The sequence below is a fragment of the Columba livia genome, chromosome 5 (assembly GCF_036013475.1).
Source record: "Columba livia isolate bColLiv1 breed racing homer chromosome 5, bColLiv1.pat.W.v2, whole genome shotgun sequence".
Taxonomy (NCBI): domain Eukaryota; kingdom Metazoa; phylum Chordata; class Aves; order Columbiformes; family Columbidae; genus Columba; species Columba livia.
Genome location: NC_088606.1, coordinates 33,337,687 through 33,365,511, shown reverse-complemented (window position 1 = coordinate 33,365,511; position 27,825 = coordinate 33,337,687). Strand labels below are relative to the sequence as shown.

Here is a 27,825-nt window from a genome sequence, read left to right as displayed (position 1 = left end):
CTTTCTTTCTTTCTTTCTTTCTTTCTTTCTTTCTTTCTTTCTTTCTTTCTTTCTTTCTTTCTTTCTTTCTTTCTTTCTTTCTTTCTTTCTTTCTTTCTTTCTTTCTTTCTTTCTTTCTTTCTTTCTTTCTTTCTTTCTTTCTTTCTTTCTTTCTTTCTTTCTTTCTTTCTTTCTTTCTTTCTTTCTTTCTTTCTTTCTTTCTTTCTTTTCTCTTTCTTCTTTCTCTCTCTCTCTTTCTCTCTCTCTCTCTCTCCCTTTTTCTCTTCCTCTTTCTCTTCTTCTCTTCTCTTCTCTTCTCTTCTCTTCTCTTCTCTTCTCTTCTCTTCTCTTCTCTTCTCTTCTCTTCTCTTCTCTTCTCTTCTCTTCTCTTCTCTTCTCTTCTCTTCTCTTCTCTTCTCTTCTCTTCTCTTCTCTTCTCTTCTCTCTGTCTCTCTCTCCTTCTCTCTTTCTCTCTTTCTTTCTCTATCATTCTCTTTCTTAACACTCTTCTTCTCCACTCTCTATGCAAAATAACCTTTGCAGGATGATTTTCTTCTGAAGACAACTGATCATCGACTCTGGCAGTTTTCCAGATTGCCTGAGTATGGAAGTTTATTAGATCCAATGGGTGGAAAGCTTGTTTTGGATTTTGCAGTGCAAAAGAATAGGTTCTACTGGAATGCTAGGTCGTTTTATTATTTGGTTTGGGTAACTTCAGTCTTGGACTGCCCTTGTCCTTATTATCATGTCTGTGACCATGAGGTTTCAACAGCACATGGCTGCGCTTCATCTGACACGTTGACTTACTTGTCACAAAGCAACTGGACAAAGTTGCCATTCTCGGGTCAACTGCTCAAAAGTAGTTATAGTAAGCAGGAACCTATTATACTCCAATGTGTCTTTTTGATTGTTAAAGTATTCATATAATGGTTCAATTTTTTCAAAGTACATGCTGACCACTTTGGAAAATGTGACCTTTTTACTCTCTCAAGTTAGGCAACCAAAACCAGTGTCACTATTGAAAATGCAGACATTGTTTTTAAATTGCTCCTGTGCTTAATTTTTAGGGCTAGTTATAGATGTGCTTAAAATAGGCCCGTGCAAAAATTCTGGAAAGTCTCTGACAGTGACTTAATGGGAGGTGTGAATACTCGCGTCTAAAAACTAGGCTGCTCAGTTAAGCTTCTGAGATAGGTAGATAGATAGCTTCAGGCAGCCAAGTTTGTAAAGCTCGCCCTATTTATCTGCTTTTGGAAGCACCAGCATAAAAATGACCTGTGTAAGGTAGCAGAACATGTCACTGCTAGAGTTCTATGCTGTTGCATATCAATCTAGTGGTGTGGTTGTTACAAGGATTTAATTTAAATACCCAGTGCACTTGATCTTATCATATGAATGTGATAGAAGTTTTCTTGTGCAGTGGTCAGGCACTGAGCTTGACTATCGCTGCTGATGGGAATACTTCTATTCAAAGGAGCATATGAAGGAAGGTGGTGCTGCTTGTCAAGCTGACCAGTTGTATATAGGCAAGTGCTCACAACAGTCTTTCATCCCTCCCATTCTTGCATTTATCTTGGACATCACGGAGGGGTTTTGGCTTGTAAATCAACTACTCTGGAGACTGTTATTGCTACCTGACTCTCAGTGGCATAGAAATCACCACCTGGCCACTTGCATTACTTTACCAGAATCTCGTATTGGCATTTGTATAACTTGTACTCCTACAGAGCAGGGGCAGACACCTACTCTGATGCACAGTAGCAGCCTTGAGTAATAAAATGCTGATGCAGTGTGTTTATATGAGAAACTGTGTTACATGGAAAGGAATGCTGTGGGTAATGGAGAACTCTTCTCCAAGAAGAGTTCTGTGATTTTCATAACTATAATTTTTATGACCATAATTAAACTTATTGAAATTGCAGTAAAATTCACTATCTCAGTTTTCTGCTTTACTTTCTTCCCTCCAACCCCTTCCGCAGTTACAACAGTTACTTGTTATCAGCTCTGGGCTACATGTTTGTCTTAAAAAACTTTTGTTTCAAGATGCACTTAAGAGACTTGGGCATAAAAATGTCATCCATGGCTGTATTTGTCTAAAAGGAAAAACCCCACAATATTTACATAAATGAGGATGTTGCTGCATCTGCATGCCTTTTGTTGTTGTTGTTGTTGTTTTGTTACTCAAAAGTTTTTGTTGGGCAATTAACTTGATCTGAAAATCAGAGTTGTTCCTGAAATTATATTTTGGGCAGAGCTAGGAGAACTGATTAAAGCTTATCAGATTTCACTGGTAGCTTAATCTAAGTTAACTGACAATTATAGAGTGAGATAAAAATTAAAGCAGTGAGTATGAAACCTTATACTGAGCAGGGCAACTCTGGGAAAAGCCCAGTCCTGACCAAATACTGAGGAGGGTGGCTCTACACCAAGGAAGGATTACAAAAATTGCCCAGAACTTCCAGCAAAGCAACTTCTGTGGAAACCAAGAGTAACATCGTGCAGAGTTTACTGCCAGGTACTCTGGCAGCCACTAAATAGACACAATTTGTGTGATTTGCATTTCGGACACCTCTTCTGCCTGCTCTTTTAAGATCCCAGGCACAAGAAAGGAACAGGGAATGAATACTTATGCACATTTTCTTTTTGCTGCCTTGCTTGCCTTGTTTACCCCCAACACAGCAAATAATTTGTAGAGAAGTTACTGTTCACCATTGCTAACATGGAAGATGCTTGTGCGCTGTACAACCAGATACTTCTTGCATTTGTAGGGATGAGGAAGAGTTATGCTGCTGAACTCCTAAGGGGACAACTTGTCTGCAGAGATAAATTACTGTTCTGAACAGCAGTAAGAATTAAAATCAGTAAACTTCATTTTCACTGGTATAATGGGAACTCAGAGAGGCTTTCCTCTCTTTCTTTTTTTTTTTTTTTTTTTTTTTTGTCACAAAGGTGCAAAAATAAATGAAAAATAAAAATCACAAAATAGGACACTGCACAAACACAGAAAATGAGCACAGATATTGAGCACAGATATATTTTGCCCCTTCCTCCCCACCAGGGTGTCCCCCCACTAGCACCACTAGCACATGTAAAGGTATTTCCAAAGCTGGGCTTTAGAGTCTTTTTGAACTCTATTGTACATTAGTCTCTGCACCCATAAATTGACTCTAGGGTCATCCAGGGGATAATTTAGTTTTAAATACAGGGTTGCACTAATATGTCTGTTGGCCCTCACTCATCCATTTGAATTGGCAGGAGTCCAGCTGGAATAGAGGAGAGGAGCCGTTTAAGGGACCCGTTCTTCATGATGTTACATTATCGTATCTCTTGTCTAGTACTTCCTGAAGAGAAGGCTAGAATTGGATTGGTGTAACAGAGCAGACCCCCTACAGTGATGGGGTAGGGGCTACTGGCCTTACATTAGGATGTAGTGTATAGGGCAGAGTATGGCCTAGATTCTGGCCTGAGGAGGATACAGATGGAAAGAAAAATGCAGTTTTTATGAAGGCTGCTCAGTCACACATAACACTTACAGTCAAACTGTTGTGCCAGTTTATGTTTATGAGTAATTTAGAGGAAACATATACTTATCTCCAGTTTAAAGATACGAAGGAGAAAGTAATTTGCTAACAACTGTTTTGGGTTATTTGCAGAGACAAGATAAGAAATAAAGAGTAATTGTAGTTTGACTGAAAAATAACTCCAACTTTCAGATGTCTCTTGTACCCTCTGAATCTGTAACAGAATTGCACTGTGGCCAAAAGAACGATTTTTTGTTTGTTTTTTGTAATCTGTCTGTGAGATGAACAGGACACCTACTTTTATCAGTTTTCACAGTGAGTAAAAAAATCAGAATGTTTGCCAGTTATCTTGCGTGGCAGAGCCCAACTCTGCAAAGACTTTAGTTTGAATGTTTTAGGGTTTTAAAATGCACACTTTTTTGTCTATATGTATATTTGCTCATTCTTTTATTTAATCAAAGGGAAAAATTGTGTTCATGAAGCTTGGCTTTTAAATTCTAGATTCCAGTGGTTCAGGCATCTGTATAACAGGCTTGTCTGTGCTATACTGTGCTATACTACTCTTTGACCTCCTGGGTGTTTCTCTTCTGAGGGGGGAAAGGAATTCTTTCCATGTTAAAAGAGTTCAGTCTCCTCCTGTCACTGATTGCCTCTGCTGCTCAGTTGAGCCCAATTATATGCAATGGCTTTTCAAGGGTTCAGCTGTGAAGAAGGCATGTGTGTGAATGATATCAATAAAATAACAGGATTTGCATATACAGAAGCAGAACACATGCTACTGCTTTGCTGATTTACCATGTAAGGTACACTTACTGTTCGGTAGGACATCTGTTGACGCTGCCGCTTTTATATCTCTCCTGCTTAGTTCTCCTGGCTGCCATAGGCACGGGCGAAAGAAAATAGCAGTGCAAAGTGTTCATGCAGGAGTAATAATAGTCCTTAACAGAAGAAGAGTAATTACCTTTGTCTGGTTTCTCCCTGCTCTAAAATCTAATAAAATAGAGACCAGCGGCTATGTAACAAATGCACACGGAAGTCCTGTTGCTTTTACTAAATCTGAGGCAAGTTATGTAAAATGTCCTGTGCTCACAAGCTAACTCGCATCTTAATTCTGAAAAAAATCCATTACTGATGAGTAGATTTCCTGACTACATTTGACAGCTTTCAAGCTAGCAGCATTTGGCAGGGCCTTTTAGAGTTATAGGAGATTTATAGCTAAAGAGATTACATAGCAATGGGTTCAGATCCGATCCCTTTCCCCCAGCTCCTGCGCTGGGTAACAATGACAGGAGCTGTCTGTGTACCAGAAGGAACAGTTTAAGAGCGGTGGCTGCATTTGGCAATAGAAACCCCCGCTAGCAGCCGGAAGCATTGGTGCTGAAAAGCAATCGCTGGTGTCAAGAACTTTCCTAGCCAAGCACTGCAGCTGGTGGCAATAAATAGCATTCTAATAAAGGAGGATGTTCAACCCATGACATAAGCGAATACTGTTTCAACCACAAAAAGTAATTTATGGTGCTGCATATATCTGAAATGTACTTTATCTGATACATTTTAAAATACAAATGCTAAGATTTCAAACAGAGAAAGATCTGCATTTTAAATCAAAATGAAATTGAAAGATCAATGAAAAGTGTACTGCTTTTTTAAGTACGCAATGATACATAACATCTTAAGGATGTGCACTGTCACAAAGCACAATTACCTCCATTCCTAAAAATGAAAGATGCTGTTTTCTGACTGTGAATATTCTCTATATTGCATCAAACCTAATAACTTCCCGTGTCAGTGATAATCCCCTCCAACATTTAGACAGAACTATCATAATCTTTTCCTCTAAGAATGCCAAAATGATCATGCAGAAAGTAGCAAATAACAATATGCTCGGATTGCATAAACATAATGATTCCTGAAAAAAAATCAGTTCCAGCCTCAATGAACAGTAAAAAAAGAGGAGTGGATAATAAAGTCATTAGGCTCATTGGACCTGTTAACTTGCTGAGTCCACTACAGTAAACAAGTTATTAGTTTTGACATAACCAGTGGTTTATTTGAACATATACTGCTGTTCTTTGTTATGTGCTCTGTTTATGCCACATGTGATTTCTCTTACATAATTATTGTGAAACACAGCAATGTTACATACTGCATCATTTTCCACTGGGATGAGCAGTGTGGATGTAGTACCAGGAGGACTGTCCTTGGAGTTTATTTCTACTGGCTAGTTTGGGGATTTTTTGCGTGTGTGGAAGAGAAGGTAGTTTTGGTTTTAGCTGAGCATAGGCTGTCTGATTAACTGAATAGAGGGATTGTTCTGAAAGGCATTTTATAAAGGAGTTTGCTTCGAATCATAAGGGCTGTATGTGCAAGCATGTAAATTGAGTAACTGGTTAAGTGCTACTCAAGATCAAAATACTTTGTATTGGAATGCAAAGCACAGTTTGCAGTTTGAAATTCCTTAAGTAAATGTATAATTGGCATTATTCTTTTACACGTGTTTATTAATTCCCTAGTTTTTATTTTGGAAGAAATAGGCCCACATGTTTGAGAGATGGCTGATACCCATTTACCAGCAGCAGAGCTCTGTACTCAAGCTGATTCTCACCCCTGCCCCCTCCCACTGTAGATGGTTTCTGCTGTCATCTAGGAGTTAAAGAGCCAGATTCTCAGCTGGTGCACATCAGCACTGCTATCCTGAAATAAACAGGCATAACTTCACTGTAGTCACTCAAACCTAAGCTCAGATTCATGGTTTTGCCGTCCTTGAGCGCAGTGCTTTTTAAGGCTTACAATACTCACTTCTGTGATACTTTGTTATGGTATAAACAAACACCAGGCTTCTGATTCGAATTATAATCTCATTCACCCAGAAAGCAATAGAGCTCTGCTTATTTATCCCAGCTGAGAGGATAGCCCAAAGGCTTTTCATGTTGTATGATAAAGTAATGGGCTGTGATGCTGACTGCACACCCCTCCCCATATAAACAAGGAGGCGACCCCACTACTGCTGGTGCAATTACTTAGATGTGAAACAGTTGTTGAGAAAGTTGTGGATTCAAATCAGTGCCATGATGTTTATTCTGTAGTGAAGTGACATGTCTGCTGAGGCTTTAGTCAGTTCAGAAGGAAAGCAAGAGTCTGAATTTAGGTCTTGGTATGAAGAGTTGGACAGAAATTTGGGAGTAATTAAAGGATGGAACACCTACTGAAAATGCTGAATTGAATGTTTCCTGTAAACTGTGTGTGCAGCCACAACACTCTTTGATTCTGAGTCACATATAAACTCAGGATGGAATCCAGCTGTAAAGCCTGGATCTAGATCTGAATTTCCAGAAGTTCAAGGTTGTTGAGAACAGTGGAATTTATTTGGTTCCGTATCTAATTTAAATGCAAAACTTTTAAAGTAACTTCAATCAGATGTGCTTCGGAGCCACTGGAAAAATAGTGCAATAAAAGCTGAAATTAAACATATCTGGTATTGTGTAGGGATTTTATTAGTATTCCAGTTTAAGGTTAGAATAGTGCTCTCATGCAGTCAGCCTACGTTAATAAATTAAAGCAGGGAAGTTTGCAAATGATTTAAAATCATGGCTTACACATTTTCTAAAGAAAAAGAAGAGAAGCACAGAAAGTTCATCTTAATTCTCGAGGCAGTGCATGTGGTGAACATTAGTTTTCCCTTTCTTATTTTTTTAAGGTTAGCTAATGCTTTATTTTTCTTCACAAATACTGTACTGGTAACTGAAGATATCTTCCATATGTTTACAATGGCAGGGATAGCAACATCAATGATATAAGGACCTTCTTTAGGTGTGGCACATAGTAGCAAAGAAACATAACTGTGTATGTATTCACATCTCCACAGCGGTACTTTGTTCCAAAACTGCAAAACACTTCAAATGAAGGAACATGGTCTGGCACGAATTGGGAGCTGAAGGAAAGAAAGAATGCAGTATTTATTTAAAACCAAAACAAAACCTGAAACAAAGAAGCCGGTTCTTGCTTCTAAGTTTAACCTGTAATATTTCATTCAATATGCTGTCTTGATCAAAATCAGCTGCAGGAATAGGATAGCTATCAGTGCTCTCATTTTTGTCGACATGAAACAGAAAATCAATGATCCCCTTATTCTCCTTTGTTACCTGTTTTCTTCAGCCCAGCCAGGTTAGTGGTTATCTAGGGAATGTCAGCAATGATAATTCTTATAGAAACTCTCTCTCATGGTTTTGGCTGGTGAGAAGGTGTTTGATAAGAAACTACCAGGTGAAGGAGAGAAAGCAAGCTGAGAGGTAAACAAACATCCAAAGGCTGCCCAGGGGACTGAGGTTTGCGAGTGCTGTGCTCATTTTGGCAGAGCTAGAACATCCTGAGCGACTGGTCTCGCACTGCCTGGCTGCACAGCTTGCTGATTATGGATGGGAGGTCATGTCCTGCCTGGAGATGATCTTCACCAACCTGGAAAAGCATCTTTATTAAGGGCAGAGAAGTGGGAAAATGAAGAATTTCTAGAGCTATGAGAGCCCACCTGTGAAAGTGACCCAGGGCCCTCTTAATACTTTTAAAGTGAGCAGGACGGCCACAGCTTCTGTGTGCTCTGGTTTTCAGGCAGCACGTTGGTTGGGAGGTGGGTGGTTGTTGAGGGAGGCTTGCAAGGTTCATATGTCTATAACAGCTAAATGTAGTTTACCTGGTATAATGTTCTCAGTGAGCTGGCTTTGCTCTTCTGGCTTTTCCTGAAGGAAATTCTTCCATCTGGTTATTTTCAGAAGTTTGAAATCCAAAAGTCAGACTAGATGTGATCTCTGACCAAACAAGGGTCTCTCCAGGCAGTTTAAGAATACACTTTCGAGGAGCTGATTTATCCCAAGCTTGTGTTTGTGCCAGTAGAGCTGAAGCACCTGCTATGCAGGACTGCACAGTTCCAAACTGATACTCACCTGTGATGCATTGCCTCCTTGATCATCAGTTTTTAAAAAGACCCGAAGCCCATTTCTTTTTCTTCACTGCCTTCCTCTGACTTAAAAATTTGCAGGACATGACTTATTGCTTTGCAACATAAAGCCTGTCACTGGTAGCACTTGGCTTTTCCTTTTCCCCCATACTGGTGATTTGGTACAGCAGCACTGATTCCTGTGGTGTTAGACCTGCTTATAGTTGTGTAACAGGACAAATGGGATCCACAGATTTTTAGAGCTTTAAATGATCACAGAATACCCACAGATTCAGCAATGAATTGAGTGCTCTCCACTTTCCCCAGCCAAGTTCAAAAATGTGAGCATTACGAGCCCAAAGATAAAATAAAAAGAAAAATGCCACGTGAAGCACTCTGGTACTCTTGTTTTTGTTTTGTGCTCTTTCTTCAAGTTATCTCAAAGAAAAGTAATTTATTGAGGTCTCTTAAATGCGTATATCAGGTGCTGGCAGCACTGAATCTTTCTTGTGTATCCTGCTTAAGAAAAGAATGACAGCTGACGGATAAATCTTTCTAAAGAGGTCTGAAACAGCCATATTTACTGAACTGGATCTTTTGAAGACTTAGGGAGGCTACATTTTGCTTACCACTTCTGTATGAACTTAAACTATGTATCACTTCTCTTGTGTCCTTTTTCTGTCTCCCAGTAATTTTCTACTTACTGTTTGCATTTTAGTAGCACAGAATAGGGAACTCAAGCTTTTTTTGATAGGAGGCTGTATCTTTCAGAGCCCAAACTTCAGAGGACTTGCCAAATTCTGCGTCAAACATGAAACTTGCAGAAAGAGCATTAAAAATATTTAAACTAAGCAATTAATTTCTTACCATCTGGAAGAATCACAAACAGTTACAAAAGCAACTCAAAAATTCGTATGCCATTAATAGGCTGACTTCTTCAATACAGAATATTATGCTGTTCATAGCAACAGATTAATGTACAACCAGTCATGACTGGCCTTTCAAACAAATCAGAATAGACAATCCTGTAGATAATGGGGAATCTCTATATTATGATTGATGTCCGAGATTTATGATGTTATAAACTATTGGTTATGTTGTTTTGACAATGGAAGAACTAACGAATGAGACAGATTTGCCTGCAGTGATGAACTATATCATAAAGAAACATTAATAAAGATAAAACATTTGGAAATTCTTTATGAAAAATATCATTTTTGCTCTTTTCACAAGGAACAAAAGAAGCCAGAAACATGACAGATTTCATCAAGAGAGCTGTTCACAGACTAAAAGTAGGTCTGATTTTTGTTTTGCTGTGCTAGACTTCACTTCTCAAACCACAGAAGAATGAGGAGAGTGTTTTCAAGCTTACAGTTTTGTGGGTTTTTTTTCTTTCTTTTTTTTTTTTTTTTTTTTTTTTTTTCTTTTCTTCCACAGTGAATGTTTTCTTCCTGCTAATCCTGTAATATCACACAAGAATTGTTTGTGTCTTGGTGAATTCTTCTGTTCAGCCTTCTGGTGTACTCAGAAAATGCCACATAGGATCCACTGTGGTCTTAATGTCTGCCTGCTAAACCAGCAAGGCCTGCTCGTGTAATGAGCTATGGCAATAGGGGAATTGGGGGCGTTCAGCAACATATAGAATTTGCAGCTGACTGCATCTCAGTGTATGGCAGCTAGAAAACTTGAAAGACTGCGAACAAATGCACAGAACAGTAGGATCTGAGACTTGGAATCCTTTGAATACTGAAGGAAATGGGCTGCTCTGTAAATGGATACTTCTGGCCCCAGTGCCTCTCATGGAGAGCTACTCGATGCAAAACTTGGGATTCCCCATTTCTGAATACCAAGATACCTTCACTAGCTTCATTTTTTGGAGTGCTTGGCACTTTCTGGATGAACTTACTTTATGAACTTGGGCTACTCCAGATCACTAGGTTATTTACCTCACGGTTTGAACACAGAAATATCTGGCAAGGAATGACAGAGAAATCTTGGGTTTAAAAGTTAACATCCCAGAAGGGGTGGAACTTGGAAGTGTATAATTGTATATATTGGGCATCAACTAAAAAAGCAGGGCCAGAAGACTGAGGTAAACATGAACATGAAAGTCCGTCTTCAGCTGGTGAAAATTCAAAACTGATGTCAAGAACATTTTAAATTTCTCTTTCATCCTTTCTTTGATGCTACTTTTGTGCTAAGCTTCTCCAGAGTAAGGTTTATAAACCAGTTTAGCTGCGTTGTGCCACTGAAGAAGCCTATAGAAAATGGATGTCCTGTTGAGAGTTAGGGGAAGATAGATGATTCGATCCCTTAAACTCTCTATTGAGTCTTTCCACTTAATTTTCATAATGTAAAAAATATACACTGGTTACAGAAACATCTGTTTCAGAAACATTAGGTAGGTGGGCATGTGAAAAAAGGCTTCTCTATATTGCTAGTGAGATAAAAAATCAGTCTATTTGTCTTCTCTTTTGTTAGCTTTTCTCTTGGCTCTCTACTGTTCTAATCTTAAAGGTCAAATCCAAAGAGAATTAATTTAGATGCCTAAACTCGGAACACCCTTCCTGCAGATCCTGGTTGCAGCAGCTCATTTCCCAGTTGTCTGGGGCAAACAAGACCTCAGCTTTTGACCCCAGAATTCCCCACAAGTCTGAAGTTCTGCTGCTCCCTGTGTACTGGAGCACCTTGGTTGTACCACTATCACTTTGTCACCTTGTTCAGGCTTTTTTGCTGGCTAGGATCGGGCAGTTAGGGAAACTTCTCTGTGGTGTTTCAACTATATGTTAATCTAAAAGCAAACCTACATATGGTGAGTCAATCAATCTCGAAATGCAGTGATAGCAACTTTTCTTTACAGAACGCATATGGGAGAAGAGTGAGCTGCTGTCCCCTCTCTTCTTATACAATTGCATTTTTATAAGTGCATTAATATGTATTTTGTTGTCTCCTTGTATGAAGGATAGATTTAGATTGACTGAAGACATATCTGAAATAGTACTGTGATGCTCATTCTTGTTCCCACTTTCTGGCCCAAGAAGCTTGAGTTCTTTCTGCATCAGAATGACTGTGACAGATGAGAGTGGAGACTGTTAATTGTGATCACAGCCTTGGACTCCCACTTGCGTCATTCTGATCTCAAGAAGGTGCTGTAACTGCTTGCCTTTCCATGAAAGTGTATTGAGAGAGGGCTCTCTGGTACTTCAGAAGAATTCTCTACATCTATTTATCAGGAAAGCATTTGTAGGCACTTCAATTTAAGGCTTTGGAGACACTGTTATGTCCTTAACCAAGACTCCTGCTTCAGGTGAAGAAAAGAATTTGCACATAGGTCTCCCCAGATTGCTCCTGCTGCATTAGGTGTGTTGACCTTCAGGTGACTGTTCAGACCAGAGGTGGCTTCAAATGCACCTTCTGAGGTCGATAGGTCCTTCAGCGAACACCCAGGGAGCTGAGGCCCCTAAAAAAGGATTTGAAATTTCTTTCTGTGGAACAGTTAAGCTGCACAACATGTGGCTGCAGTACGTGCTTGGTGTCTGGGTGAACGCAACAGCACTTCATACTATGGACTTCTTAGCTTGGCAGAGTTGGCAAAACCTGCTTATGTTCCAGTATGTATCACTGACTGAAGCTCTTAGTGTTGGGGACCACTCCAAATGCTCTCCTAACAGTAAACATCCCACTGGGATTTTGCCTTACTACCTACTATATCTCCTGCTAAACAATAGTCTGTATGTAAAAAAAGAAAAAAAAAAAAAAAAAAGAAAAAAAAAAAAAGGCAGCTTTATACCTGAACAAATCACATATACAGCTCAGTTCTTTTACTTTGAAAGCACCCATGTAATTGTCTATAGTCTCAGATGAAAAATACAGCTGCATTTCATTTCAAATTCAAGTATTTTATAAAGGTGGACAGGGATTTTCAAGAGCATTTGGCAATTGGCTTAACTTAGATTCCTGTGAAATAATTGGTAAGTGATATCTAGAGGCAAGGAGTTAAGCTAGCATTGACTGCACTAGAAAAATCCCACTCCTGACTTCTCTATTAATTTCTTGGAAGATATGACAATAAGGTATCTCTTGCAGGTTGTAGTATATGGATTGTCACACAGTGCTTAGAAACTGCAGACCCCGTCTTTCTAAATTAAGTGGTTAATATCCTCCCCTGAACATCAGTGGTAAGGCTAAATTACATCTAAGAGCTATGTATAAGGCTTTTAAGAGCTGAGATATGCCTAAAACACTTAAGTTGCTAATTTCTGCTGTTGACAGTACTGAATTTCATGGGGCAATTGAAAACACAAATGTGTGTGCTGACTTATTTGCAAAGTCCTCTTCAGATTCAGTATATAGCAACCTCACTTTGCCTTGCTTTGGAGTAAATTTAGTCTGGGTACACAACAAGAACAAAAGTACACTGCAAATATTCTGTTTTGTGCGGCATAAGGTGGCCTTTGAATATTGTGTGGGAAACAACCAAACAAAAAAACCCAACCCCAAATAAATGTTAAACCAAAAAAATAAAACATAGGAGTACAGAAGCACCACTACACATGGGACTTAAAAACTGAGGTACAGTCCATTGTGGTTTACTCTAGTGCAGTAAACTTTGGCAATGAACTTAATTTGAATGCCTCAGTTTACCTGTGTCAAAGGTGCAGTGGGAAAACTAACATCTTGCAAGTACTGTTACACCAGCTGTCTCAGAAGAATATAACAGTTCACCAACCCTCAGACAATACTAGTAGAACAAATGTTGACATCCATTGAGACTTCTCAGCATGAGATTTGTATATGTGGGAGAATTCAAGTCTATTTCGAAGTCAGAGACAGGTATCTAATCTGAGTTTTTAGTTATTGCTGTAACAGGACTATTTTTAGAATCATACTGGGCTGCTTTTGTTTGCTGTGATCCCTTCCTGCCTTGTTACCATGGTTCCTCTGCTCCAGTAAGCTTCAAAGTCAAACACCTTCCCAAGTGTACAACACACAAAGATGTGCACACGGAGCACCCCACTATTACTAATTCTTCTACTCACAACTCCAGCAGGCGAGCTGTCCAGGGCAGGCATTGGTACACAGTTTCTAGCTTGGTACACGTCTTCAGGATGGAAATTGTTTTCTCTCAGACTACTCTGCACAACTAAATTGTCCCTGAGTCTCAAATGAGGTAACTAGACACTTCGTTTCACACAAAATGTTTTTGCACTTCAAGCAATAACTTTTAATGAAAGTTTTCAGAAGATTGTCCCAGATGGAATTGCTGTTAGGGCCAAAGCCTGTGTCCCTGCATTGACAACAGCAGTAGCTGAAGCAGGGCATCATACAGGAGCTTTGGAATATGCCAGTGACGTCCTCCTGATGGTACAGCCAGGAAAGCCTTTTGCATCCATGGAGCTTCGGTTGCATTCCTTAAGGCTTGAGCTTTACTTCTCCAAGTAACAGAGTTTAGCATAAATTCACCATATGTATCCCAGCTTTCTCCTCTCTCCATTTAATCTGAAGCTTGAGGAGAGCATTATCTGTATGATTTTAGTTTTTTTTTTTTCCTCTATTAGTCTGCTTGCTGGGCTTTTTTGTCTTGCCACCTGATTAGCCAAAGATATACCAGGTCCTTTAAAGAGAAATCTCATCTTGCAGTTCAGGAATTTCTGAATTAATTCTGCCTGAACTATTTCTGTGACAAATCTGCTAATTTCACAAGTAGATAAGTCCCACGTAATAGACAGTTCACTACAGGTTCTGATAGGCCAATTCTCATCTTCCCATTTTACACATTAAGCTAGAAGTAGAAGCCCTCCTGGCCACCTTTGGTATCAACCGCAACTTGCAGCTCCATTGTATTTATACTGTGCAATCACTGACAGTCTTTTGAATCTGGAGGTATCATGTGAACAGACTTTCTGATTAAATTAATGAGGCTTCTGCCTGTGACTGTCTTGGCCTCCTGGTGTTCCTGGCATTTTTTGTTTTCCTGCTTGAAGTACTATAATTATTTTCCTTTTTTCTTGCCTTTGCTATAATTGTGAAATTAAGAGGATTCACGACCTTCAACAAATAACAGCATAGCAAAGCAAAATAAAAAATAAATCCAAACCAAGCACTCTTAAAATCCCTCAGTGGCACAGCTGACAGTTAGGGCACAAGGGAAGTAAACTATCGTTGTATTGCTATTTTATTACAGCTGTATTCAGCGCTAGGTTGAAATGTTTGTCCTAACCTCCATTTTATAAACTCTAAGTGGTTAGTTCATTATAAGGAAGAGTGAAATATGGAGAAGGGTTGATAAAGTGCATTACAGGACAGTTGCATTTCCCTTTGCTCCTTGGTTCAGGTCAGCTGTACTTTAGACCATGGAGATGCATCTTGTTTAGCTTTCATATGGATAGAAATATGGAAGAATGGCTGGTCTGTATCTCACACACAGCCCAGCATCAGCACTCATCCACTTAGTTGAAAATAGTTTAGCATTTTTGTGATCTGATGAGATTTATGTTTTGAGCTGGTTCAGTGACTCAAGACACATCTTTTAAAACATGGAAAAAAAAAAAAAAAGTTACAATATGCTGTATATCAGCCAGTGAAGAATTCTGGAACAAATCACTTACATCTCTGCTGTGGGTGTTTGTTTGTTTTTTTAACTGAGTTCAAATAGTACTTTATGCTTCACTTTCACTAAATGAACAATGGCACACAGAGGTAATTTTATCAGCTTAAAGATATCTCTTATTTGATGACAAGCCCGTGTACCTTCAGCATGCTCATCTGCCATACAGCATACAGCATACTTTGTGCAACTCAGATACATTTAAAACTTGCCAATATTATTGCAGTATCTATATCATGGTACTTTTGGCAGGGGCTATAAAAAAAGAAGAGAAATCTAGGAGCTCTGTTTTCCTTCTCCAAGCACTGTCTTTTATGTTGTATCACCAGAACTTTGATAATTGTAAATCAGCAAATTGGTAAATGTTTTTTAAGTTGCTGAAGGAATGCTGATTTACGGCACAGGAGAAGACCTGGCTCCACAACTTGAGCAGATAAAGAATCAAAGGAGTTTCTGACAAAGATATTATTCCAGTCACATGGGTGAATGGAACTTTCCAAAGTGAGAACAATGCAGAAAGATTAAACAAACTAGACAATGAAACAATTATTTAAAAATATCTCCATTTTTAGCACATTGGCAAATGGGATGCATCTAGCGAAGCATATGAGTCTCACAAGCTGCCTCTCAATCTGGACCCGTGGAGCTGAGAGAAAACACCGCAGCAAGGAGAGACGGTGAGAAATCAGAGTAAAACTGTGGATGATGGGAACAAGTCGTAAAACTGTTTTCAGACCCTAAGCCAGTGTGGTGAGCTCCTTGTTCTGCTAAGGTCAGTACTAATCCTATTGCTGATTCAATGCTGTAGAGTCAGATGCTAAAACCAACTAGATCTATTGAAATAGTTACAGTTTGGTTCTGTCACTGGACTGTCAAGGCTTGGATCCAAACCTGGGATTTCATCCTTAGGATGGGCCTTTTCCTTAGTTTTCTTCTGCTCCTGATTCACATCAAATACGCCTCGCCAAAGAATTCAGGAAAATACTTTTTGATATCTTTGAAGGAAATATGAGGGAAAGAAATCAGAAAATGCCTTGCTGTTTAGCTGTTAGTATTTATAAAACCAGGAAGCCATCACTTACGGGCTTGCCATCCAAGGGCTAAATAGACAGAGGAAGTCCTGTTTTTAACATTGTAAGTGGATCAGTGGGAAGCACAGCAATGCCTTTGACTGGCTAACATAGTTAAAAACACAACTTGGGTATGTTCGAGTTTTAAGGTGTCACTGCTGTAAACATGCTGGCTACTATGCCTCTAAGAACACCTTTCATTTTATTTATTTTATTTTATTTTATTTTATTTTATTTTATTTTATTTTATTTTATTTTATTTTATTTTATTTATTATATTATATTATTATTTTTTTTTAATCCTAGAGAACAGGAGAGATTTAACAAAGTGAATCAGATGAGAGAAAACACTGAAAACTGCATAAAGGAAAGAATAATGGAAAACTGTATTAGTGAAACTGGAAACAAACATGAAAAGCAAGTATTCTAGATACAATTAGCAGAGTATGCTGGGAGAATGATGTTGTTTTGATTTAAAATACAACACCTTTTACTGAATGCAACACAGCAGAAGAAACCTTGTTTCCCTCTCTGGGTAGCAGCACACCCGTGTGCTGACCCAGTAATGTGGCAGCTTCTTGAGAGGGTCTTGCAAGCCAGGACTGGGCAAAGTGCCGCTGCCATCTCAGTCTCCGGTGGCAGGGAGGTTTCCATCTGTTGTCCTTCAGGAGGTTGCAGGTTGGCTCTCTTCAGAAGCAGTCACTAAGCTACAAGAACAACTTTGGCACATGAGAGACAGAAGCTTTTGTTTCTCTTCATGAAGCAAGCAGAGCTTTGGATTAGGTATGAGATTTTGAAAGAGGAGATGGACAGAAATAACAGTGTAGTTGGGAAGAATGTAGGAAAGGTAACAAGAAGCATAGTATAACAGACTTTTTTTTTCAGGAAAACAGAATTAGACCTGAAGTGTGTTATTAACACATGAAAAAAAATTGAGGGAAAAAGGCCTGCAGAGCAAGCAAGAAGCAGTTTTATTAGTGAAAGCGCACTGGGAAATATGAAGCAATTCTGAACTCACTGTTTAAGCACAAGAACTTGTTTTTCTACTTGATGCTTACTGTCCTGGCACTTGCCATCCTTGTGCCACAGCACATGCGGCTGCAAAATGGACATCCTGTGTCCTGATTAGTAAAAGTCACTAAAAGTTTTAAAGAGCATGTCCCAGAAATTAGGGATGAGACCTTATTTCCTTCCCTACTTTGGAAAACCTACGTTGTAAATTAGATGAGACCCCAGCAGAAGAGCAATAAGGCTGAACAAAGTACAGTCTGTATGCGAGAATGACAGGGTAAATGCTCAGCCATCAGCATGACACTGCTGAATGCAGATGCCAGCAGATCCCTGTCTGATCTAACCTAGTGATGCAGAAACCAGCAGCAGACTCACAGCCCTTGCACATCTGGGACAGACACGAGGAAGTATGAGAAAAATCCAACCGAATCTGCTTTCTGAATCTTCATGACAGGGCTCTTACTGGTGTTGCGTTCTTGTACCTGAGTAACTGAAGAATGAAGGAAAGAGGTGTGCAGCTTGCAGAATGGGAAGGGGGGAACTACAAATTACACACTAAAGGCTAGCTACAACAAGTGGTGTCTTCCCTCTAAACAGACTCTTCAATGTTACTTTTCCAGCTAAGTGGTATCTCATCTGGGACATATTTAAAAATCCCCACTGTTGCTCAAATGTTGGATAGTTGGCTTTCTTCTTTAGTCTGTAGTTAGTATGAGCTTTGAGCACGTTATCTCTGGTCAAGAAGCATAAACCAGTCACACACAGCATTAATGGACAGGATTGTCTCAAGCCAAGCACAACATAGTAAATCTGTGACACTTATTATCTCGCATTCCTATGACACATCTGCTATCATGCCAGAAACTGTTGCTGGGTTTCCAGGGGCTGTGGGTTGCTGAAACACAAACAGCTCATACAAATCTTACCCTCTCTGGCTGCCTACAGCAAACCTTACAGAAATGCTGGGGTGAAATGAAGGCACAGAAAAACTTATTTTGACTGGAGCCTCCGACGTTTTGGAAAGCCAGTGTGATCTCATCAGTACAGCTGAGTAATTGGGCTAGTGATAACAGAATTGTTGAGATAACTCTGGGAACTGAGGGTCTGGACCTTCATGGCAAATGTACACCTAAGCAAAAGAACCTGCTTCTGCATGCTCCATTTAGCAGACTCTTTCTTAATATGTGTTTTGTTTAAGTAAATGTTTATTTCACCACCTGAGCTGTAAGCCACATGTCTGACTATGAAGACTGGTGTTAGTTTTATGAGAATATTCAATGATGGATATATCCCATCAGTGTTATATTTTACTGGTGACAGCTAACTACCACACTCATCCATGTTAGAGACTTGAAACATGTACAAAACTTGGTGAATCACATCAAGTATTTAAGTATTTCCAAAGGGTGATATTAGAATTCAAACTAAACTCAACAGATCACAGAAGTAGTTTGAAGTCAGCAAGTTAAAACTCTAAAAATGCACTAGCAACTAGTATGTGCAAGAAAGAAAAGAATAGTAGGATGAAAAAATGAATTTGGGATGAATCTGGATATGGGCATTATAAATGGCCCCAGACTAAACAGAAGCCACCAACTTGCGATTGAGCAAATGTATTTGCAACGATCTTGGACGTAAGATACTATGTGTTTCTAAACTAGAACAAAATAACATAGGCACACTGGAAGAGATAAGTGTGAAGTAACAAATACGATCATAAAATTCAAAACTTTCTACAAAAATGCTGGAAGAGTTTGTGGTGTTTAGTTGAGAAAACAATATTCAGATACGGAAAAGGTCAGAAAAAGAAGGCAGCCACCACATTTACTATCCATATTCACTTATAATTGGATGAGACGTAACAGGCTTATTATAGCAAAAAAAGATTTAGGTAAGACATTGGAAAATCTTTCTAACTAAAAAAGATGGGTAGTGGAATGAATTCCCATAGTCCTTTTAAGCATCTTCATTGCTGGAGTTTTTTTAAGATTAGATTAGACAGACATTTAAGCTCATCTGTATAGACATTCTTGCCTCAGAAGAAGGTTGAAACTATATGTCTTGAGACCAAATTGCACCTACATTTCTTTTTCATGATACGTAGCCTGATAATTTTTTTAAACATATTTTGTAATTTGTATGTAATGCAATGCCAAACACATTGAAATAAGGCTGCTTAGAGTAGGTATGGAAACAAACTGATTAAACTAATTTTTATGTTTTTCCACTCATTCTGGAGCTATCATGCTGAGACAGAACACAAAACCAAGTGTGGTGTGAATGCTCATTATGGAAAAAAAAATCAAATATATCCATTTGAAATGGAAAATGTTTTCTGGTAGTAAAGCTTGCATTTCCACAGCACTCTTCTACTGGGATTTTCAAAGTGCTTTCAGAGATGGTCTTAGCACCCGAGGCACTTTGTGAGGTGAGACCACATCTGTGCAGCGTCACGTTGGAGACAGAAGCCTTGAAATATCCAGTTCAAGTTCTAAAACCTGCTGGTGCTCAGCAGAGCTGGGCCTGGCTGGCTCCAGGTGCAGCTCATCCCCTCCTCTGTGTCACGCTCTCTCAGCATCACTGTCACTTGTCAGTTTGCAGAAATGTCTCTGTGCTTTCATCAACACTTAAATATGGGAAACCATCCTATACGACAGTGATAAGTGTCGAGTTAGTGCCCTTTCCTGAAGACCTTTACCAATACATCTATGAAGAGCAAACAAGTAACAGGAACTTCTATAAATAGAAAGGGTAGCTGGTATTTATTAATAGCAAAAATAATTATATGTGTATATTTTATGTATGTGTTTATATGTAAATGTACATGTATTTACATAAATAAATAAATACATAAAATTGTATTATTTTGACCTAGTCTCCTATGTCATCTCTCTTTAGGACAGAGACCCAGGACGACTTCGTATGTATTTGTATAACACATTGGATCAAAGCAGCATCAATCTTGGCAGGAATCTCTGACTGAAATCATTAAATGATATTTATTGCATGTTTGTGTCTTAATGGTACAGTCATATAGTTTGGAAACATGAATTTACATAAAGAGATGCTTGTTTAGGCATTTTGAAAAATAATTATTTGATATTGTTATAGTTTGACCATTTAATATGCTTGCTTTACATTAATGATAAATGTTTGAGCCATGCAAATAGTATTTGCTGTGTGAATGAACACTTCTCTGTGTTTGTGTTATTTTAGTTCGGTGAGTTCTCACAGGTAAATACATTATAGTAAATCTGACTGCTTACAGACAGCTTGACATCAAGACAAATCTGTTAAATGTCTATTAAAAAAAAAGAGTTGGCCTGGTATTAGGGGGATTCACTTTTAAATTGGCACTGATATGCCTTACACTGCCCTTCAACACTGCACTTTGTTGTACTACTGTTAGAAGCAACAGTAAAAAGTATTTACACAATATAGAGAAAAAAACCTCCAAACTCTAATAATGAGAATAACCTTAGCCAAGGATATTTCTCTGAGAATTAATAACTAGCTGGGGTTAATGGTCACTGGCTTCACCTTAGGCCCTCAATTAATCCCTGAACCTCAATTGTTATTACCTAATTGACTTAGTTTCATTTCATTTTAACATTTCAAAGTGATCTTCCTAAAATCACCCTGACAGAGTAACGTGGTCTCTGTAGATGTGCACTGACATGGTTTCAATACCGTTACTTTGTCTCCGTGCACTTGCATCGACATTTCATTTTGTTTTGACATCGTGGTGCCACATCTATGGATCTGTGCAGATGACACTGGGTTGTTCAGATGAGGCGAAAGCCTGTCCAGGAGCGAGGGCAGGAGAACATCTTACAGAGGGACACAATGCCAGCTAAAAGCTACTGAGCAGAACTATTGTCATTATGGTGAATGATGGTGATCAGTGAGAATATGGTTTGTATGTTTGTAATGGGAAGAAAGATAACATTTCACTTGAAATCTTGCTGGTTTTCTTAAAAAAAACCACCAAAAATCTTTTCACTTAGATCACCTTAAAAACCTAGCCTGAAAAATGTACCAGGTAACGTATTAAAAAGAGTTTTGTTTTTTTTTTTAATATAAACATTTCACACTTACTTGAGGCTGCAAATAAATTATGCTAATCTTCTGTGTTCCAGTAACATAATATTAACACAAGCAGCTGAATACTGTAAGATGCACCTCTAAATCAAGAAATTCTTATAAAAATAGGGCATAAAAATGAAGTCTTCTTATTATGTGGAAAAGTTTTCAAAAAGTCTTTTGAAGCTCTTTGATCCAGCTCAGAAATAATTTTGGTAGATTACCATTGTACAAAACCCATAATTTATAGTAGCTGACCTAAGCTGCTCTTTGTATAACAGCCGTATATGAAACAATAGCAGGAAAGTGAAAAACACAAGGGGAACTAAAACTGCTCTGTTTATTATTTAGTTCATAATTACATCTTCCTTATTTAATCTTTTGAATCCTGGCATGTTCTTAATAATACAGGTTCAAATAATATTTACTATACACAGGAGAGTTAGTTTTGAGTAACGCATTTAGACTATCCAAACTTTGTGTAACTTGTGACCTTTCCCTAACCTAAGTGAGGTCTATTTTATACAGATCGTACTAGATAGACGTTTTTTCTATAAATGGTGAAGTTGCTGCCAAGCTTCCATTGTTAGCTAGTTCATTTTTCAGCAGGCACACTTCAGGTTCCTATCACACCACTGTAAAGAGCAAGCCCTTGAGGTTTCTTCTTTTGTCGACGTAATAAAATGGTTATTTATGAATAACCCGCAAATCCACAACAAATGGCCCTTCGTGACTTAGAATAACATGATAGGTGGAATTTTTCTTTTTTTTTTTTTTTTTTTTTTATTCCATAATGTTAAATTAATACTTGAGTAGAATTTGTCTTAACATATTTATAATCTCATTCTCTAAAATAACAAATGCATGTTTCAAACAACTGTTATTCTTGCTCAGTATTCATCACCTAACTGCAGAAGCTCCCTTCAGAACCTGTCTAAATAGCGAGACTACTTCTGCTGAAGTAAAGGAAGAATTGAGTGCATTTTTGCATACCTTTTGTTCACCCATGTGGAGTTGTAATTAACTCTGATAAATAATAACAACCTGTAGGATGCACAAGCTTTTGCCAGAATGACTGTGGTTTGAAAATGGGGAGCTATAGCCATCTCTTCCCTTCCAAGTCACGCCACGCAGGTTTTGGCACAGGAAGAAGGCTAAAACTTTGACTTCAACCGACCTTGCGGAAGTGCAGCGCACGCAAGGCATGAACTTGCAGGCAGTAAGTGTCCTTAATGAAAGAGATGGCTGCAACAGCTAAATTCCTAATACTGGCAATGCCTCTTGCCTAGTAGCACAGATGCACTCTTTCTTAGTCCTTTGCACAACTACAGGAGTGACTACACTGTGCCAGAGCTCTGCTGTGTCAACATTTCCAGCCTGCAGAAATGACCTGTGTTTCAAACCAAGAGAATGAAGAAGAGCACCACAATGCTTAAACGTTACAAGGCAGTGTGGAAATTTGAGGACAGTCTGCCTGGTACCTGAACCTGCTGTTTAAATTAGAGTAAGAGCAAAACTGCTTGAGATGGTGGGACGGTCCAAATGCATACAGAACTGGACACAGCACTCTTCAGATGTAGCATTGGAAACAGAAGCAGGCAGCAGAAAACACGGGACAGAATTTTCAGAGGGGAAACAAGGTCAAATGGGAGAATACTGAATAAATAAATGAGACATTGTTAAAAAAATTAAAAGGGGAGGACATAAAGGCAAATGGAAAGAGCTGTAGTAGTCTATATCTACCATATAGAAATCCAAAAGTACCAGGAAGGAATGACTTTTTCAATGAATGAATATAACAAAATAGGATGAAAATCATTCATGATCTATGAGTACTATTATACTAATGTGATAAAATAGTAACGAGGTAAGCACAGTAAGACGTTTGGTCCTTTTTCTTCAGCTTTAGAGTAGAAATTTTATTCTACTCTGAGCTAGCTTTAGGGAAAGATTATTAAAGTCATAGCAATAATGAGTCCCCAGAATACTGGAATGGTAAAGTTTTTTCTTTTTTTGTACCAGAGTGTGACCCCCCCACTGTGCTGTTCCTCCTATACGAGGAAGTTTTACTTCCCTGTTCAACAAAATTACATGAATTTCTAAAGCTCAGAACAGGCCTTATTACAGTGCTTGTAAGAGCAGATGCTTGGCAAGTTTATATACGCCAGTGAGAACATCATTCAGTTTTATGCACACTTCTGTTTTCTGGCTTGGCATAATTCATTAGCACACTCCTACAGAATACTCCATAGAACTCGATTTGGCTTTAATGTTAAGGTTCTAATAACTGCAGCATTGTTTTTTTAAAAAAACAAATCAAACGACAACCAACCAACAAACAAACAGTAGTCTCATCTCTTTAATATTAAAGTTGATGTTTACATACGACAAAAAGAGAAAATACAAAAATGAGAGGTTTTTACAAGATGTAAGTAGGAATAACAAAGTCTTAATTTGTTTAATGTTCTGCTTTCAATATTTAAAATAGTGACACTGTAATTTTCATAGTGGCAAAGCTTTTTTCAATCACATGTAATGAAATTAGTATAGTATGTACACTTTTGTGGCTTATTTTGTCCTAACACAAAGATTCTTAAAGGGGCAAATACATAAAGATGAGGTCAAAGCTTTGATTAAAGACAGCTGTACTACTTTCCGACCTGTTATGTCACAGCATTAGGTAGAGGAATAAATAAACAAATACAAACCTAACCTGATTTATCTGTGTGCCCCCACATAAATTTGTTTAATGTAAAAACAAATAAAGCAAAGCTTTGATGGAGATTGAGCAGAATTTTCAACATCTGTGCAGATAAATTTAATTTATTCAAAAAGAAAAAGCAGCATTAGTGCATCATGTAAAAGCTGATTTAAATGATTTCATACAACAGAAAGCATATGCGCTAGCTAAAACAAATTCAGTTTGCCCTTAAAACCTATTTCACTCAGACAACCATTACTTCTGAATTTTGTACTAGAATAACATACAGTTATTTCTTATTTTTTTATTTTCTTCTTGATTTTACACATTCCCCTAACCTAAACCACAGTTAAAATTCCCAGGGGCAGCAACATCCTAAATGCAGCTTCTGTGTAGCATCGGGCAGGTACACTTCACAGATTGCTTCTGTGTATCTTCATGGACACATCCTTAAAGCTCATCAGGTAAAATAAACTAAGCACAATAACTTAAATAGTTGAACATGAATGAGTTAAAGGTATTTGAATATTTTTTTTTAAATAAATCTTTCCATTGTAACACACTCAAACCCAAGAAAATAATCTCTGTGCAGCAATAACTCACTGTAGTGGAGCTATACTAGCTTACCTTTGCAGGGAGGGACAGAGCACCAGGATGACTAAAGATATTTTTCCTGAAAATTTAAAGATTAGTCAGAATGACAAACTCCTGGCTGAAGCTTAAAATAAAGTGTTAAAGCCAGGACTAAAAATTCTAAATAAAAACGCTCTGTATACATCTGAAAACCATAGCTGAAAAAAGGGAATAGGATTAATACCCTTTCTTTTAACTCAAGGCAAGAGTGTAAAATGTCTGCATGTGAATTTTGAAACCATACGGGCACACAAAGTATCACCTCAGCTAAAAAAAGATCATGAATATGCACCGTGATGTTTTAAAGACCCTTTCCTTATGGAAGAGGTTATCAACTTGTGCTTTAGGGAGACTGTTACCACACCTTTAATTCTACAACAGAATCTGTACCTCTGCTTAACCTCTCTGAAAATCTGAACATGGTGAGCATACATGCAAAACTCTCATTCACTTTTAAAAATATTTTGCTCTCTCCCAAAAGCCAGATAGCAAAGAAAAGAGTATTAATGAGTGTCAAGCCCAATGAACTGCTATCATAAAGAAACTTCTAATCGAGAGCACAAACCTGAGGACCAGTTCTGCCCCGAGTGGCGATGAGGATGGAAGTAGAATGAGATTGAACTCCTCAAAACTTCAAGGAGGATGAACACCCACCTCAACATACCTCTGATCTCGGTGGTTCCAATAAGCGAAAAACAATGCTCTGACAAGAATACATAAGTACACAGGAAACTTATGCCCATTTGTGTGCTTTATTTGTCCTGTGGAACTGACCCAGTATGTAGCACTGTTTTATCTTTTTTTTTAACTCCCCTTCTTGAGCACTAGGATGGTAATCTTCTTCAGAAGTAACCCACATAGAGACCTCACACACATCGTTCTTTCGGACTTCAGTATGCCAGAAAATTGCATGTTACAGTACCTACAGGGGTCAAGACAGATTCCTTCCTCAAAGCCAGTCAAAAGAAAAATTCCTAGGTATAGACTCCCCAAGGAGTGGGGAGGAAAAGATGAAACACAAGTTATTTTTGAGTCATTAAACTACTTTTTGAAAAACTCACAAAACTACCCCCAGACTTCACAGGCTTATATACATAAATCCTTGCTCTTCACTTTCCCACCCCCCAAAAAAGGTCCCCTAACTTAGCTTATTTTTAGTTGTTAACTTGGGATTCCATTGTTGATTTTAGCAATCAGAGAGTGATGAAACACATATACCAATTATTCTCTCAAAATCTAGCTATTTACTGTAACAGTCAGAACTTACGTGATCCTGTCTTACCACTTGGGCTTTATGAGCTATGCATTATATTGTTTTAAGCCCCAGAACAGTCTCTACTAAATTTCCACATCAGTGTAGGTGTTTCAGTCAAATCGCTAGCATTGAATAAACTTGTGAGTGAAACCATAAAAAAGCTTCTTATGTTTAAAGGTGACTCTGTAACAGGCGTAAGAACCGAAAGCTGCACCTTTCAGCCTCTGCATTTTTTGTTTAGAATGCTAGAAGAAGCCATCCGGAAGGAAGGAAGATTATGAGTATCTAGAAACTAGCTGTTTGACAGAGACAGAAACGCTGATAATGAGTGGGTTGTGTCTGTCTTTTTTGGCTGATCACAATAGAGGTCTGAAGCAAAACAGAAACTCTTGATATGTTTGTGTAAAGAGGCAGTAGCGTGAGGCCGGGCGGCAGGAGTTCAGCTGAAGTTCAGGGCAGATGCTGCCATTAGTTTACACCGCAGGAAAGTAAAATTGCTTCCGGATTTACCTCTTCCTCCCAGCATCAGCACTGAGCCATGCTGTGTCGCAGAGTCACAATGTCAGTAGGAAAGCAGTCTTTTAGCAGGATACCACGTTCGCGATGGCAGTCCAGCTCTTCAATAAATCCATACCAGTAGATGACTAATCCAGGGCCAAATCTATCAAGGAAAAAGGAAAATGAACTTACGTGACTGTGCTAGGCGAACTTTAATTCCCCACCTCTGCAATTCCAAAACAAGTAAATCTGTTAATTTCATGGCAATATTGTAGAGAGTATTAGACCTCCGTTTAGTTTTTAAATTTTAATCAATGTTGAACTGATATATGTCATTAATACCTGATTTCATCAACAAAAATGCTATTTAGAGACTCAAAAAATCCACATAAGTTTTCTTTTTCTTTTGAATACTTTGCATATATTAGTAATAAAAGACCTATGCCTTAAATATTAAATAACATTTAGTAATTCTGATACATACAGAAGTCTCTCTTGCCCTGCACTCTGCTTTCTCAGCTTTGGATGTGCAAGCATTAAAAATACAGGGGCTTATGCAAGTCCAGGTTCATGCAAATTATAATGCCGTGAAGATAACAATGAATCCTTAAAATATAATTTCTACAATGTGCTATTATTCAGGTAAATCTTAATGCAAAGGACAAGTCAGAAAGAAAGTTTCTGCTGCTATGTCTCTGAAATGTGCCTCAGGGATTCCTCAGATATTGCTAACTCTGTCTGATCCCCACCAGGCAATCTCAGGAAGTAGCCCCATGGACTATTTTACCCATCAGGAAGTTCAGACCTTCAGGCTGGGTTCATAAAGAAGTAATCACTATCAATCACTGTGTACTGCGATATGTTTTGCACATCAGCTTCACGTTTTTCCTACTGAGAGCACTTAATTAAAGGGCAGCACTACTTTTGGTGTAGTGTTGCAGGAATTTTACAGTGAAATCATAAATTATGAATGTTGGGTTAGCAAGAGGATGTCTAAAAACAGAACTGCTTTCTGTAGTCTAACATTACAGCAGTCTGTACAACATTAGGCCAAAAAGCTTTTTCTTTCCTTGATTTATTATATGCTGTAGTGAACTTGCCAAAAACAACAGTGCAGGATGAGCTGTTAGATACCGTCTGTACAAGAAAAAGTTCAATAAAATGTCATGTAATGGTTTATATGCAGAACCGTGCTCAGGACTCAACCAATATGGTAGGTAATTTTTGTTAATGTTTAATTATAATAAAAATGTGGTGGGGGGATGCACAGCAACCTAAATGTCCATTTAGCAGACAATACAAGCACTTAGACCTGTGGGTAGTGCCAGACTGGCTTCATTAGGGTGGTTTCTTTCCAACAACGGAGGGAAAACTCTATTTGATGTGCTTATGTAATGGAACAGGCATCAAAGGAAGAAGAAACCCCTGTGGCTTCCTCCTGCAGTTTCTATTAGACACGGTAGTCTTGTGCCCAAGACTGCTGCATAGCCTTGTAACATTTCGGTTTATGGCTACTACTCTTCAACCTAGAAGTGGC

General features: G+C 38.4%; 1 protein-coding gene and 1 long non-coding RNA gene across 5 annotated transcripts in view; one reads left to right on the top strand and one right to left on the bottom strand.

Moving 5' to 3' along the window:
- The first annotated feature begins 1,826 nt into the window (after nt 1-1,826).
- On the top strand, nt 1,827-19,988 carry LOC135579572 (uncharacterized). Its single transcript, XR_010472939.1, has 3 exons — nt 1,827-9,722; nt 15,610-15,809; nt 16,414-19,988. It is a non-coding gene; the product is annotated as an uncharacterized LOC135579572 (long non-coding RNA).
- A 3,554-nt stretch (nt 19,989-23,542) lies between these two features.
- The window catches only part of CDIN1 (CDAN1 interacting nuclease 1), a 124,909-nt gene continuing 120,626 nt past the window's right edge, over nt 23,543-27,825 (bottom strand). For all 4 annotated transcript variants that reach the window (XR_010472935.1, XM_065064209.1, XM_065064205.1 and 1 more), the window contains one exon: nt 23,543-26,451. Coding sequence is in view for 3 of the 4 variants with exons in the window: in XM_065064209.1 (XP_064920281.1) it covers nt 26,316-26,451 (136 nt within the window). In the remaining variant the exon portion in view is untranslated. The remainder of the gene's footprint in view (nt 26,452-27,825) is intronic.